This window comes from Thermobia domestica, chromosome 13, assembly GCF_964235325.1.
Source record: "Thermobia domestica chromosome 13, izTheDome1.hap1.1, whole genome shotgun sequence".
NCBI classification, from domain to species: Eukaryota; Metazoa; Arthropoda; class Insecta; order Zygentoma; family Lepismatidae; genus Thermobia; species Thermobia domestica.
In genome coordinates, this window is record NC_137466.1 from 14,373,081 (window position 1) to 14,390,814 (window position 17,734).

Consider the following 17,734-nt stretch of genomic DNA (forward strand, 5'->3'; position numbering starts at 1 on the left):
CGTATTTAACTTGTATTTGCCCTTTCTCTGTTCTTACTTAGTTCATAGTTGTTCTGTCCCCCCTCCCCTTGTAGTGAAAGAAGTTTCAGGGTGAATCACGTGATTGCAGATGGACCGTGTGAAAATGCACCACACCTGCTGACTGATTAATGCGATAACCAGGACCGTGTGAAATTGCTCGATAATGAGCACCGTGCGAGATTGCGCCGTGAGAAAATGCACGTCACCATTTAAACAATACACTGAATGCACTTCTAGAAAATAGGTCAAGCTTTCTTTTTAATTATCTTACATCCAAAGAGTGTCTGTCAATAGCGTAGATGACGCACTTTCACTCCATACAAATCTAAACATCCTAATTTAAATACTTAGATCGCCTTCTCTTATCAAAAATTGCACAATTCCAGCCACTAGAAGTCTACATGTTATTTTGTTTACATTTAGTTTATCTTTCTTTACCCACCATTATGAATCATAACTCACAAAAATAAAAATTACGGGAACTAATACGTCTTTAAAGAGAACGATGTGGTCACTAATATCACACTCACTTTCCTACTCACTTTTCCTTGTCTCGTGCTCATGCGACGAATGTCCTGTATCCTGGGTTCTATCATCGGACTTTTCCTATGCCTCCTTCCTAATCTGCGAGGGGCGACGCGCTTTGATCTGTCCATCTCCATCGAAACAGGGCTTCCGTCGTTCCATCTCTTCAACAATGCACTTTTCTGCACTAGCACTTTCAAATAACACACTACATCTTTCTATTGTGAGTGTAGTGTTGCACGGGCTAATTATATTACGTGTTTTTCAGAAGTGTTCATGGTGATGCAAACTAATCGCGTATTCTTAAGGCTAGTCTAACTGCTTTCTGCAAATGTGTAAGTAACGTTTAAGTTTATTTTCCCGACTCGTTACCAATCTTAGCTAAACCAGTTTGTTAACGCTTGTTGTCTGGAATTTTTTGTAAATATATGTATATGCGTGAAAATGTATCACTCACACTAAGGTATGTAAATATTTTAACGTATTTCGGAGTTTTAAAGATTTTTTTTTATATAGTTAAAGAAAATCTACGTATAAATGTCTATACCTTAGTGCTGCCGAAAATCATGCACTGGGCTGTTTTCTAAGTTAGCTATTCATCGTTGTAGTTGATGTCTGCTGTATATTTTTGAGTGTAGTGTGTGGAATGTTTGTGTACGACCGAAATTTTGCAACGTACTTGTTCCCGGTCTCCAAGTAACTACTACTGACTTGGAATTTTGAATTCTCAATTTGCCGATCTTTTAGGACACGCCTCTAACTGCGTTTTTGATTTCCTCCTTTTTCTCTCTTTCGTCAAATTATTTTTCGTGTCCTCAATTTTATTTTATTCGTATCCGCCCATTAGAGAGCATCGTCTCGTCGTCTCTCCAAATTATGTGATTTCTTTAAATTTCGCAGGTTGTATCAAAATTTTTTTAATGGAAGTTCATTTGGAGACTTCTTGTGTGGTTCGTGCTCTTGGACCAACTTACAAACCCGTGCAAAAATTTAATCTAAGTTCTACGTGGAGACATCCTGACAGAAATATGAGTTTCACAAATTCATAGAGATTAATTTGTACAACGATTCTATTTAGTTTGAGCAGACTTTACTATTTTTCTCCTGTTTCACAGAAAGATGTTAAAAGCTCTTCTGTTTCTTTCCTTTGGTTCACGAAGGGTCCTCTGTATGTGTGGTCTCGTGTACCTTCAGACGTTCAGCGAGCATTGTTATTGGGACAAAAGAAGGGTAGTTTAAATGTCCTTGCCGCAATGACAGGTATACAGAATGAAAAGCATCTTACGTTTGGATAGGGAAAAAAAATAAAGAATGGTATTTCATTTCCCTTTGCTTTTTAAACACACAAATTTAAAATGACATTTGCTAAAGTTGTTTTAATCATATGCATAATTGAATTAAAAGAATTTATTTAAAATTAAATAAAAAATGAATATGAGCCAACTGTCACAATTAGAAACTGATATAGTCACAGAGATGATATATAGCTTGTAGGTTTATAGGAATGCGTTTTTGTAAACGCAAAAGTCAACGAAATTCATCAAGAAATCAACTTTGGTTTTCTCCCGTCTTCATACAATTTAAATGTGTTTGGAACGATTTTGAATTCACATTTGAATATTTCCAGATCATTTCCATAACACTGGGCCATAGGCTCCATAATGTTGTAATTTAGAAACTTTTCACTTTTTGGTTGTAACGTGGTGATTGATCTAATGATTTTGCTCCATCATCCAAAGCGTTTTTTCATCTTAGTGATTACCTTATCAATAGTAGGCATAGAAATATCTCTTAGCATATTCTATTTAGAAAATTGGTTTTCTGCCTCCAATGAAGGAAGAGATTCCTCCAAAATGAATTTGTGATGTTTCCACGAGGAACCCATATAGTCTATCTGTTTCCCGTTCTGGAATTTCAAGACCATTTCCTTTGCATATCTTCAAAGATTCTTGATAAATTTGTTCGAATGTTGTTCGTTGAGAGTCATATTCTCCAGCCCTCATCTTCGACAGCATTTGAACTAGTAAATCTACAAGAATCAAACCTTCCGACATGTCTGCATCTACTTGAGATAAGGCGAAGTCAAAGTTGTAGCATGGCAGCAGTTATATCAAATTTTACGAGCCCGAAAACATTACTTGTCGTACAGATCACAATAATTTGCCGGAGAGAATGATGTAAGTAAATAAATATCACAAGTTCCAGATTTGGTTTAATACCACATAATAATATAAATAATTGTTTGATAGAAAAACTGTATTATTATTATTATTATTATTATTATTATTATTATTATTATTATTATTATTATTATTATTAATAATAATAATAATAATAATAATAATAATAATAATAATAATAATAATAATAATAATAATAAAGTAATGGATAAAGATAAATGTTCTTAAGAGACAAACGTCTCACAGAAACAGGAATTGAACTCTAACAGGACACTGATTTACCGTTCCATCCCACTTTAAATTTTAAGCTTTGTTCTTGAAGCTTAAGTTTAAAGTAAACTGCCACAAATTATCATGTATTCTTAGTATTTCAGAAAAATGACCCGATTTCACGGTCTAAAAATATGGTAGTTTAATCAGTGAAGAAACTCGACTTTTGGTGCCGAGCGCAAATTTTGCGCTTAGCGACTCCTTCATCTACACTAATAAACACATAGGTTAGTTTGCTGGCGCCCGGGGCAACTGCCCCTTTTGCAGCAGCTTGTAATGGTCTGGTCGTAATTTAATTATTTTTGGTTACTTTTACTCTTGAGCTCTAAAACTGAGTAATGAAAGTGAATAATGGTTACTTTATTAAAATGATGAATTGAATACTTTTTGAAGCAAAAAGAAGAAATGAGTTTTTCTTTCCCTAATATCAAACAGTGCCAGAACAGACATTTCAATCGGGACTCCTTACAGCAAAAGAGGTATACGTGTCCTTTTTCTTTCTTTCGTTTGTTTACCTTCACTAGTTTTTAGAATTTGACGTGAATTCAAATACACAAACACTTCACACCCACACCGAATTGACAGAGCTCAGCGGTAGAACATCAGCTTAAGATTCGGAAGATGGTGTAATCGATCCCTTGTGGATAAATATTTCGACTGAGGAGAATACCAAGATTCTTTCTCGGTGTCACTAGGGAAATTTTTATGGTCCTATTGACTCATTTCCCTCATTTCTATCCTCTGAGGATTTATTTCAAAGCCTGAGATTACATTTGAAGGAAGGGTATTAATAGGTATATCATGTTGAAAATTCATATCACCGCCGATTTACTGTTCTGTATAATTCCTACAATGTAACTTGCTCAGAAATGCTTAATACTTAATTTTCTCAGAAATGCGTATTTTGACGAAGAACAAATATAAATATGTGATAAAAATGGCTATTCACTGACTGAACTTACTGAATGGAATATTTTGTGACCAGTCCCACAAACTCCTGATATACTGTATCTCTGATTACTACACATCAGATAACGGGATGATACAACCTGGTCACGGGAGTAACTACCACTTTTACACAAAATAGCATTACTGCCGCGACCAAGTTACATCATCTCGGTATCGTACCTGATGGTTAGTAATCAGGAGATTGTAGCACTGGCGATGTGATAAATTTCGGAATTTCTGTAGCAGTAGCAGTTTTGGGATTGAGCTACAGTTAAAATCGTTTAAAAGAAAATACATCAGAAGGATTAATTTATAAAGAATCACTTATTTTTATTAGCCTCCTTTCCCCAGGCTTTAGTTAGTAGTATAGGTCCACCAAGCGCTGACTTTCTTTTCCATGCAGATTGCTAGTATCGCTTGTTAACATCGCAGCAGAAGGTTTCTACTGAGTTACCAACGGCCAAGAGCGTTAGGAAACTAGACGTACCAGAGACAAGACCAGAAAGTAATTGAGAAGGAGAACCAGTATCAGTAGCAAATAGTAGGTGTGGGTAGTATTCAGTATGTTAATTTTATCGAACGATTGGGATACGAACAACAGAGAGAGTGACAGCTTCTGCTCTCTTCTTTTACTGTATATTAAATAAGACGACTCGATTTTGTTTGATAATAATAATAATACCAAATTATTTAATGGATGCTATGCATTTGTTCTATGTCGGCATAATCGATGGAAATTAACTACTTAGTGTACGAAGACTTCTTTCGTCCAACACAACTGTAATGTTTTACTGCAGTGCATATTATTTGTAAGTAAGAGTCTCTTATTTTAGTACTAAGCAATAAGAATGCAGACTGATTTTACTTTTTTTGTTCTGTGTCAAAAAAAAAAAAAGACAACCAGATAAGGGACAGAGGTTAAAAGGAACGTTCAGATGCTGAGGTCAATGCATGCATCTTACAGATTTCGACGAATTAGATTTTGTGTACTACAAACAAAAACGAGCCTAGAGCTTTTTACTCGGAACATACGGTATTCTGCAGTTACTACCTCTGTTTTCGAGAGATGTTTCGGTAGTAGTTTCACTTGTGTGTTGGGGGGGGGGGGCAAGAATTTGAGCAAGGGGGTGTGGCCTCCCAGGAACTCCCTTGGCTCCGCCACTGACACTCTGCCATTTAATTCATTATCATCACTACTATTTCCTTTAGCAATGAGATGTTAAACTAAAGAAACAACACCGTCTTGAAAATACAGAGTGCAGCAGCTATTTGAGAACAAAATAACATCCGCGGAAAAAGGAGCAGAGACGGAAGATGGAGCATTTAAAGACCATTGAACATTATGTAAATGTGAAGACAGGCCAAATACAGGATAGCATTCTATGAAACCGCCATCTGCCGCAATAACAGCCTCTAAACGATGTCGAACCCGTCGGCAGGCATGATAGAGGTGGGTCCTGGGAATGTTTGCCATTTCATCCACAATGGCTGCCCTGAGAGCCACAACGGTGTTGTGTGGATGCTTATTAGAGGCCCTCTCAACCTCGTCCCAGACGTAAAAGTCGAAAGGGTTGACACCAGAGGAGCTGAGGAGCCACATGTTTAGGGTGACGTGGTCTTGAAAATTCGTGGCCAACCATTCTTGGGTTGAATAGGCCGTATGGACGGGAGCGGAGTCCTGCTGAAAAACATATGGCCTGCCACGTGCTATAGTAGTAATCCAGGGGTGCACAACCATTTTCAACACATCGGTGTAAGCAACTGCATTGACTCTGGCACCTTGACTAAAGAAATATGGAGGCATCACTTCGCCCTCACTGCTCACGATCCCCAGAACCATTACGGAAGCGAAGAACTTGGTGTGCATGATGGTCGGAACCTCCTCGGGTGTTTTACACAGCCACCGATCATTTCTGCTGTTCACCTTCTGGTCCTTGACGAAGATTTTATGATCCGAAAAGAACCAGAGTATTTCTGGCTGCTCCAAGGTGACTAGACGTCCCATTTTAGCCGGGACAGTTCCTTTTTTGAACCATTGTCCCGTTTTTTCTGATTCTGAAACGGGACGCCTAAATGTCCCGTTTTTAAGCAAAAATTACCAAGTGTACCGTAATTATTATTCTAAATATACATGGTCAATGCAAATTCTACACTCTTCCATACCAACACTCATTGGCAAGGTTCAGTCGTGTCTGGAACTTCTGAATGTTTAAGTGGGAATTGAGTGTTCTGTGTTTCAAGTAGGAATTGAGTGCGAATTCTGAGTGTTCAAGTAGTTAAAAGTATTGTTGGGTAGTACTTAAGTTAGAAATGCTGTGTTATCACCTTTACATGTGTATTTTGTAAATTAAAAACACTACTCAGTCCCAAAATGCAATCTGAAAGTCAGAAATTAGCCCCCCCTCTCTCCGTCTCCGATTCGTATGCGTCCCGTTTTTGTAAGTAAAAATTCTGGTCACCTTGGGCTGGTCGGGATATTTCAGCTTGTTCAAAAGGCGCCTGGCGCGGGTCACTGAACTCTTCCTGGTTCTCGAGGACATGAACTGGCTTCTCTGCATCACATACGAATTGCAGCGGAGGTCTTCATACACCGCAAGTCGAATGGCTGCCTCGTCATCCTGCTTCTTTCTTGCGAGTGTCCTCATGGACATCCCTGGGTCCGCTTCGACAACAACTTGGACGGAAGCGATGGATTCGGGCGTCCTGGTCCTGTCCGAGCGCTGACAATGTCGTTTCCACATCACCACTGGCAGCCTCCAGTTCTCTCCGAACTTTGAAGACGAATGACCGGGCGACGTTCAGAAAGGCAGCGATCTTGGAATCGGCCTGTCCTGCAACCAAGGAGACGATGACTTTATGCCTGTTCATTTCGAGGGTTAGCGTAGTGTTTGCCATGTTTACCTGCAACATGAAGGGATGTGTTACAATGACAAACAGGATACTGTGTCACTTATACTGTGTGTTCCCAAATAGCTGCCGCACCCCGTACACACACACACACACACACACACACACACATATATATATATATATATATATATATATATATATATATATATATATATATATATATATATATATATACCCGTAAGTACTGTGGATCGTCTCTTAGACCGCTGCGACTTTTCATACCATTATAATTTCCACAGTCTCACTACTACAAGTGGATCTTTTCGTCTACTTTCCTGTCTATCAAATGATTACGTATTCTGAAGTTCGTGTTATAATTGATCCCCTGTGCGCGGCACTGGAGAGGTCGAGCGGTCTCACAGACGTACTATAGTAGTTACGCAAGTATTTTGCTGTAAAGTTGTCTTTCGTTATCTACTGATTATTAGCAGTGTTGTGTCTTACGGTGTGGCACATCTTGCACCACATATCAAATAAGACCCAGAAACTGGAAACCTGAAATAATCATATTTTATAACATGAGTAAAGGCGGAGTGGATACTCTAGACAAAAAATATACAGATTACACATCAAGTCGTCGAAGAAGACGATAGCCATTGACAATTTTCTTTATGCTGGCGGATATTGCGTGTGATGTCAATGCGTATGTCTTGCATCAAGTCTACGCTAAGTTCTCAGTGATGACAAGACTTGATTTCATGAAAACATTAGCAAAAAGACTTCTTAGGCCTCACATAGAACGTAGATTGCTCATCGGATATCTGCCCTGTGAGCTGAGTTTTTCAATCAAGAGCGTATTACAGCTTGAAAGTGAGCTTCCCACAAGGTGACCAGACGTCCTGTTTTAGCCGGGACAGTCCCTTTTTTCCAACCGTTGTCCCGTTTTTTTCTGATTCTCGAACGGGACGCCTAAATGTCCCGTTTTTAAGTAAAAATGACCTAGGTGTCCCGTAATTATTATTCAAAATATAAATCGTCAATGCAAATTCTACTCTCTTCCGAACCAACACTCACTGGGAAGGTTCAGCCGTGTCTAGAACTTCTGGATTTTCAAATGGGAATTGAGTGTTCGTGGTTCAAGTGGGAATTGAGTGGGAATTCTGAGTGTTCAACTAGTTAAAAGAATCGTTGGGTAGAACTTGCAATCGGGAACCATTATTTGTTGTGTGGTACACGTAAAGTTAGAAACGGTGTGTTATCACTCTTACTTGTGTCTTTTGTAAATTGAGAACACTGCTGAGTCTCAAAATGCAATCTGGAAGTCAAATACTCCCCCCCCCCCGGAACCGATTCGTATGCGTCCCGTTTTCGCAAGTGAAAATTCTGGTCACCTTGGCTTCCCACCATCGCGCACAAGGAGTTGAAAAGGAAACCATAGTCTTCTGTCAACTGAGTTGTAAGCGGAAAGCAAAGATATTCATTCGTGTCAGCGGTGTGGGGTACCGATTTCCTTTCAGTGCAGAAAAAAAGAAAGAAAGAAATACGTGCCTATCTGAAGAAAGTGCATGCTGTCAGAAAAGTTAGTGCGGTATTTTCTTTACCGGTGATACGTATTTTTTTACTTTCTCCATCATATAAGAACTAAAAATAAGTTTTATTCATTATTTTTTCACTACAGAAAATGTTAGAGTACAACTACAAGTATAACAGCACTTTACTGTAAGTTTAAAAAAGCTAAAATTCCATGTTTTTTCTCCGTTTTACTGTATTTTTTATTCACAGTGCATTTATAAAAAGATTGCATTTTAAATTAGTGTTACTTTGACTACATAGAAACGGAGAAAAAAATTGAATATTTCAACAACTACAATTTTAGAATAACAATGAAAGCATTGTTGCAAATTTTGACTATGTTCTCTTTCTCATTGTTTTAAAAATAAAGAGCTTTTTTTACATCGTGAAATTACTCTTTTATTTTTCTATAAGCAACTAAGATACGTAGGAAATAATTTTAAAAAATATGCAATGAAACTATTATTCAGAAAATGGGAAAGAACAATGCGGTCTGACAGACCGTTCCATAGTAGTTACGTGATTCTTTTCGTCCATAGTACTTAAGGGATATATATATATACAGTACAACCCCTCAAATCCGAACTAATTCGGGCTGAAGCCTGTTCGGATTTCGGGGGGTTCGGGAAATAATATTACGTACTTATTTCCTCACTGAATTGGTGGTAAAACAACGACTGAGGTTAGACGGTGACCCAGTGGTCGAAAGGGCAGTGACCTTGACTGGCGGGTGTACACTCATGTCGAAAATGATTGTCGCATATCTATAACTGTCTTCTTGTAAGAATATAATTAGATAATGATTTAGAATAAGCATTAAGTCAAAAAATTTTAAAACCTTAAAAAAAAACTAAATTTGTGTGATTAAATGTATTTTTTTTTTTCATTTTCCAGCTGTAGTTATTTTTTATCTCCTGAGAACGTGTTCGGATTTGCCGGGTTTTCGGATTTCCGGGGTTCGGATTTGAGGGGTTGTACTGTATATATATCCTACCGTTTTTCATTGAGTTTTCAATCTCGTTCTCATCTGGTATCTATTAGATACCTAATGACACACACAAAGAAGGTCCTAAATTTAGGTAGAACTATAGCTTGTTTTGATGCTTGTTTTGTATCCTTTCCCTGAAATCAGTATCCGTATGTGTTTCGCTCCATTCTACTTATTAGGCTGCGATCACCTTAATTCAATTCTTCTCGATATATTTATGTATGATGTTATTCAACAATTACAAAGAAATTTATTCAAAAATCCCCCCCCCCAAAAAAAAAAGTGAATACCACTTGTTCCTTGCTGTTTTGTACATTTTTTCACCTCATATTTTCTTGAAGGTATTGAAATAAATTTAAAATCGATCATGTCGTATTATTTTTGTGATTTCTATCAGTGGTATATTGTGAACTGAGAGAAGCAACGAAAGTTTAGAGAACAGGTTCCCTAGGCTGCCTTTGGCTGCGGGCCTGGTTGAATAGTTCTTTTAAACACATTAGCCACGTAGTTCATGATTTTTATATTACAACCGCATTTCTCGATATATTCCTCTGTCCCGATTTTTTTTTTTTTTTTTTGGTGAGATCCTATATATTTATTTATATATGGTCTATGATGTTCTGTTTCGTGGCGTGATGGGGAAGTCCAGCCATCTTTTGACAACATCTGTATTCATATTTTGGTCACTTGATGTAAACAGATCATGTTCCTTGTAGATATAAATTAGTGTTGCCACGAGACGAGACGAGACGAGACTTTAGGCTGTCTCGTCTCGTCTCGTGTAAAGCGTGTCACGTCTCGTGTCTCGTCTCGAAAAAATGTGCTCGTCCCGTCTCGTTTTGTCTCGTCTTGTCTCGTAAAAAATATAGCAGCATACCATGGGAACGAAAGTAAAATGTAGCAGACTGCACCATGCTAATCAAGATACAACTAAGTTATAAGTATTACGCAGAACACACAAGACAAGAAATGTCACGGTAGCTACACCGTGAAGCCTGGCTCTGGTGTATCTGGTAGTCGGTTCGATCTCGGTTAGTGCCATGTGAGCTTTGTGGTGGACAAACGTCGAATGTGTGTGGGGGCCGCGGTAGGTCAGTGGTAGAGCGTTCACCTCTGGTGCTTGGAGTCTCGGGTTCGATCCCAGCCCCCGCCAAGTGAACTTTGTGATGGACAAACACCGTGTGCTTGGGTTTTCTCGGGGTTCTCCCATTTCCTCCCACTTTCTTCATTCCACCATTTCATTCATTATTCATCATCACCGTCTGCTTTAGCCTAACCGGCATAAACGTGGGACGTAAAACTCAAAGATTTCATTTCATTTCATTTCATTTTTCGTATGTGTGTGTTTTCTCGAAGTTGTCTAGTATCCTACCACTTTCTTCATTCCACTAATTTTCCCATCAACATCCATTCGGGGTGGGCCAAAGTTGCCTAAATGTCTTAAAAATAAATTCAAATAAGCTCACGAGGCAAGGAAAAATAGTTTACAAGATAACATATCACTGCTGTTAGTTGTCTGAGGCTTCTCGACCCTGGCTTTTTTTTTTTTTTTTTTTTTTTAACATTCTGAAACATTGTAATTTGTTTCACCAGTTTCAATACACGAATACAGTAAATTGCTCATAGGGACGTCGAAGATGAAGACACTAATGTCAAATAATGTTTACACGACAAGCAAAGTTCGATGTAAAGGTGTCACCATCCCCGACATTATCGTATACTACACTGGTATACAAAATTTTGCTTATTATTATTTCTTGATGAATTTTTATGTATTTTGACCCCCTGAAGACGAATCTGGCACTTAGTTTTATGTAGTGTCAATATTTTCAATGATATAAGCATGTTTTATTTTTCTCCTATACTGATTTATGCAGAGTAATTTGCGTCCTTTTACTTCGATACTCGCTAGGTGGTATCGCATTTGTTATTAAAGATAATTGTTCGGAGTACGAAACAGAGAATATAGATTCTAAAGATACATAGCAGAATTGTAAATTGATTAAATAGAGTTATTCAAGTGTGAAGCTGATTTTGGAGAAAACAAAATATAAGGAACATCAATGGGACGTGTGTGGGGATTTCAAAATTATTGGTTTTCTTCTTGGGTTGCAAAGTGGTTATACTAAATATTCCTGCTTTCTATGTCTGTGGGACAGTCGGACAACTAACCAGCATTATGATCAAACCACGTGGCCTGAAAGAACGGAGCTTATTCCAGGAATACATAATGTGATAAATGAAGCATTAGTGCCCAGGGAGAAGATTCTCATGCCAACATTACATATTAACCTGGGATTGGCAAAACAATTTGTGAAAGCTCTGGGTTGCAATTCACCTGCCCTACAATGTATCAAACAAATGTTTCCAGCTTTATCAGAGGCAAAAGTTCTGGCTGGCATTTTTACAGGGCCTCAGATTCATGTCATGCTTAATAGTGGTCCACTTAAACAAAAAATGACGGAGTTGGAAAGAAACGTTTGGAGGGGCCTTTCATAAATTGGTGACGGGATTTCTTGTGCAGAACCGAAGTGAAGCGTTTGAACACCAAGTTAAGACACTCATTGATCAATATCGAGCATTGGGATGTAGAATGTCTTTAAAATTACATATGCTACATCCGTACTTGGATTTCTTTAGGGAGAATTAAGGAGATGTTAGCGAAGAGCAGGGGAACGTTTCCATAAGGGCATTGAGGAAATGGAAAGCAGATACCAAGAAAGGTGGGACTGTGCAATGATGGGTGATTATATTTGGGGGTTAGTCCATGACGAAGTAAACGTTTCCCACAAAAGAAAAAGAACCACTAACTTTCACTTTTGACTACGGAATTCCAGTACTTGATGAACACTTTCCTCCAATCTCAGTACTTTTGTATATAATTTTTATAAGAAATGTAATATTCATATATTTTAGTATTTATGTATTGTTATGTAGATTTTTGTTACCCAGAAAGTTGATGTCCAAAATGTGTTATGTTTGTAATTCCATGTTCCTATAAGACACAATTGTATAATATATTACTGTTTGAGTAAAATCTAATATGCTTATAGCACTACAAATTTTGACATTACGGGAAAGTAACTGTCATACTCGTGTTCAGCGGGTGCAAATCATTAAGAAACCACTGAAAAATCAACAGAAGCACGACTACAATGTTTGTGTTATGCTTGTAATTCAATGTTCCTATAAGACACAATTGTATAATATATTACTGTTTGAGTAAAATCTAATATGCTTGTAGCATTACAAATTTTGACATTACGAGAAAGTAACTGTCATACTCGTGTTCAGCGGGTGCACATCATTAAGAAACCAATGAAAAATCAACAGAAGCACTACTACAATGTTTGTGTTATGCTTGTAGTTCAATGTTCTCGTAATATACAATTGTATAATATGTTACTGTTTTAATAAAATCTGATATGCTTATATTATCACAAATTTTGACATTACGGGAAAATAACTGCCATACTCGTGTTCAGCGGGTGCAAACCATTAAGAAACCGACGAAAGACCAACATAAGCACAACCTTGATCAAAATTTGTATACCAGTGCAGTCCACTTGCTTTATAGTGTCTGTCTATATATATATATATATATATATATATATATATATATATATATATAGAGAGAGAGAGAGAGAGAGAGAGAGAGAGAGAGAGATGGAAAGATATATAGATAAATAGAGAGATAGATATATGTGTACACTTTGATTTCATATATTCCAGCCTTTAGGTTTCCATACCAATCCAAAAACTACTTTCCATTTTAGCATATTTAGATTTGTTGCAATTATTCTTTTTTTTTTTTAAAAAAAAAAAGCTCGGAACCAAATAATTTTATTGAGTAATGGAAAGTATTTGATTGAAATGTTATATGTTACTGCACAGTAAGCTCTACTTAAAGTGCCATAGTAATGGTAGCTGAAAGACACATCGGACCAAAGAATGCTTGGGGCCAGTCTTCACCTCCATGGCACAAATCTGTTCCCATAACCGCGGGGTGTGTGCCACTATATGGTGGTTGCCCCGTTTGTGTAACAAAGTCATGACAGTACACCCAGATTAGCTAGTGGTCTAAAAAAGTAGTTGATTTTTGGGTAGCCATTTTGGATTAAAGTTTCTTATATTGTCGTGATCTATTCGCAATCATACAACGTACATCTTCATACCAAGCCGAGCGGTCTGCGGCGATAGACCATCGGCTTGAAGGCCCCGGGTTGAGTTCCGGAAGGGTCATGTGTATGGATTTTAACAGCATTTGTTTTTTCGTATTGTGTCAGGGGGGGAAATCGTACGGGATAAAAGGATTTCAGTCTGAAAAAATTGGAGAGAATATCCTCCCCAGGATACTTTCATGAGAGTAAGAAATTAGTAAAAATATAGGATATACATTTTATAGCAGGTTTAAAATTATGGGTATCCTATTTCTTTTCTGTTAATTATGTTCTTCAATGTTCGAATTTTGATCATTCTCATGATATTTTCTGCTTTCAACGGAGTCCCATGAATATTATACCAAATGTTCTTTACACTCTGTAAGAAAGCATTTCTGAAGATAATTTAGGTCCTAATGAATATTATTCACTAGGAAAGGGAGGTATTCCCCTCCTCTGAACATGGAAGCAGAGGGCAATTTCGCAGAGGTCAGATCAAACATTTCCGCGTAACAAAACGAAGGTCCCCCTGTAAAACCTCTTCACTTAAAGTGTTATTGTTAGTATCATAAATTTGCCGAAAGCAACCAATTTGAAGGGTTCGTCGATAATATCTTTGCTTTTTTTTTTTTTTTTTTGTCCTTCGACCGCCTTGCAAACAAAGAGGTGAATTTTACAACATGACTGCTGTATAATAAGCGAGCGATTGGTAAAATGGTAAAAGTGTGTTTTTATGTGTATATGTGTGTGTGTGTGTGTGTGTGTGTGTGTGAGAGAGTGAGAGAGAGAGAGAGAGAGAGAGAGAGAGAGAGAGAGAGAGAGAGAGAGAAGACAAAATTTTAGTTGCAAGATGACATACTTCAATTGCCGTTTTCGGTTCATATAGCAAAAAGAATACCGCCACCAGAGAATAAAGACAAGTGTAGTGTGTTCTGTTCTCTTCCTCAGCCAGAACTTTCAACTACAGCCTGTAATGAGTGTAGACCTTATCCAGTTTTCAAATTGAATAGATGGTCGTGGTAGTTCGGTTTCTTGACCTTGTAAAAATCTTCCCTGTCTTTGATTTTGTTTGTCATCATTCCAGCCAAAAATGAAAAAAATGAGAATTCCTCAGTTTATAGCAAGGGGAATTGGGCACAAGACATATTCCTGGAAGCTCATGTATCACGATTGTTTCATTCAATAGACAGAGGACACTTTTCTATGAAGGCTTTCAACATGTTTTCACACAAACATGTCTTCTCCGTTTGCAATCTATGACTATTGACAATTTCAATCTTGGCCATTTCCGCCAGCGTTTTCATTTTCGAGACACGAGACGAGACGAGACATTTCAAGAGACATCCCGTCTCGTCTCGTGTCTCGTCTCGTTTTCGAGACGGGACAAGTAGCCTGTCTCGTCTCGTGTCTCATCTAAAAGGTTCTGTCTCGTCTCGTGGCAACACTAATATAAATCAATATTTGTGTTTATTCTCCAGCAACTGTCAAGTAGTATACTTACGGGATAAATTGGGATGTCTTTCATAGTTGTTCAATAATCGTCTTATTAGGTGTTAATGTACGTCAAGCCAGTACACAGATTTTTTGGGGCGGAGGGGTTCAAACTTTCGGGGGGTCTAATACTTCAAGCCGCTCTGTGTATGTAGTATTGGTTTGATTGTTTAGTTTAGCATCCCTTTCAGCGACGAGGCTATATGAGACGTTGACATTTAGTTTAACGTGGAACCCGAACCACATGAGCTCCTGCGGGGAATTGAAGCCAGGTCTCTCACGCCAAAGGCGCGTACAATAACCACTTAGCCACGAAAGAGCTCTATCTATGTAATATTGAACAGGAATTATTTTGCACCCAAAAAGACGGTAAGTAATTGTAAAATACTTTCACCTATAGTTTCAGAAAAAAAAGATAGAACTTGATTGTTTTTGTAACAGAAAGACTACAGATAAAGTGTAAGAACAAATGTTGATGCTACGTCAATCATTTCCCTGTTAAGTATATTTTATTAAGAAAGTATAGAAATGTAACCTATATCGAGTCTGGAAGCTTGGAAAATGGGATCCGGACTTGGTGGACCCCAAAGGCGCCCATGTTGTGGTTTCCAAGGGGGGGGGGGCAAGTATAAGCGACGTTTCAAAAATAGTTTCAAATTTTGCTGTAACTAATGTAAAAATTCTATTGGATTTTCGATATTCTAAAGTACAATTTCTTCTAGGGGAGATAGCACCCCACCTTGCCCCCCTGATGGACCTTGGTGGACCCCCCTGTGGGTTCGCTCCTGATGTACGATATTGCTATATTATATGTTCTTTATGACCAGCATTGAAATATAATATTGACAAAGAACACCAACACTATAACATGCACCGCAGTAATACATAAAATAATTATGAACATTAAATTACATAAACTGAACCATCTTGAGTCGTAAATCTGTACATAAATCCATGTGCACTAACTGAAATGAACCCTGTTAGGAGGATAAAGAACATGGTTGGTTACATGTTGGCTGCTTAGAAAAGACACGACCAATCTAGTTGTTTTTGTAACGATATAGGCCTACCGGTATTTCACGTTTTCTTTCGACCTCTACGTCATGCTTAGTTATAAGGAACCGTTCTCTGACTTCACTCCTGTTTATCAAAAGTGATATAGTTCACAATAGAAGCTCAGAAAGCGTTATCAAACATGTTATATCAATATACCAACTTTATTCAGTATGTTGACAAAACATTTCGTAATCTGTAGACGTTTAGATAATACTTTTTAATATGTGTTACGACATTTAGCATTGATGGTTGACAGTTCCAAATTCTGAACAACGAAACAGTGAATTTCAAAATGTTCTGGTAGTGTACAATTAACATCACACTTACAATGAACTGATCTCAAAGTTAACTTGAAATAGTAATATAATGGGTAAACATAAATTTTAAATATATATATCAAACTTTTGAAAACTATATTCGTGTTATTTTTGATATGATCATGCCATACATTGGGGCAGGCTTGTACGATGTAACAATACTTTTGGAAATTTCACCTTACTGAGAAAACTGGTGAATTTTATTATCACGTGTTTCTTTTGAACTGCTCAATGTTAAATGAAAATGAAATGAAATCTTTAAATTATAAGTCCCACGGTTATGCCGGTCAGGCTAAAGGAGACGGTGATGATGAGTAATGAATGAAATGGTGGAATGAAGAAAATGGGAGGAAACGGGAGAACCCCGAGGTTTGTCCACCACAAAGTTCACTTGGCGGGGGCTGGGATAGAACCCGGGACCCCAAGTACCAGAGGTGAAAGCTCTACCACTGAGCCACCGTGGCCCGTGCCGTATGTTAACGCACGCATTCTGGTATAGGGAACTTAAGATGGTAGCAGATGAGAATAGAGGAATTTTAAGTACAGTTACATATTAGGCCTATACTGCAATGTAAAAGCTATCTTGTTCACCACGATCATATTTCTACATTTCGCATGCCAGGAGCGTACACAGGATGATTTTTGAAGGGAATCCAAAATATTCGAATTGACAGTTTGTATTATTATTATTATTATTATTATTATTATTATTATTATTATTATTATTATTATTATTATTATTATTATTAGTGACACATGAAACTCATGTTTCGGTTAAAGTGTTAAAAGAAATTTCCTGAAAGTTCAAAGATAAATTTGTACCAAAATCTCTGTTGAGCTCCTCCGTGGCTAAGCGGTTAGCGTACGCGGCTTTGGCGTGGGGGACCCGGGTTCGATTCCCGGCGGGAGCTCATGTGGTTCGGATTCCACGTTAATCAGTAGGTCTACGTCTCATATAGCCTAGCTGCTGAACGGGACATTAAACTCAAAACTCAACTCAACTCAAAATCTCTGTTGAGTTAACTCTATTCGCTGCGTCCGCAATACCAACACGAATGAAAAAAAATCGAATGCATTGAGGAGAAACATACGTAGGTTCCGGCTATAGATGGGCGCTGCCGCTCCTACGGCAGGAGGACTGCAATATGTGTTGTGGTTGCAGATTTTCTGTACTGCGTTGAAAGAAACATCGACCTAGATGGTGCAGGCGTACTAATCTTTGTACCAAATTTCACATAAGTAAATCCCCACGCTAAGCGGGTTTGCATATCCAGGCTCCTAACTATGAAAATATTTACGATCACTCCAACCCCAATCATTTCACAGATTCAACCTGTTGTATATAAGTTATTAGGA

General features: G+C 37.8%; 1 protein-coding gene across 1 annotated transcript in view; it reads left to right on the forward strand.

The window, feature by feature from the left end:
• Window positions 1–618: 618 nt before the first annotated feature.
• The window catches only part of LOC145668022 (chymotrypsin-like elastase family member 1), a 147,060-nt gene continuing 129,944 nt past the window's right edge, over window positions 619–17,734 (forward strand). The window contains exon 1 of the mRNA XM_081735487.1: window positions 619–881. Coding sequence (XP_081591613.1) covers window positions 878–881 — 4 coding nt within the window. The 5' untranslated portion in view covers window positions 619–877. The remainder of the gene's footprint in view (window positions 882–17,734) is intronic.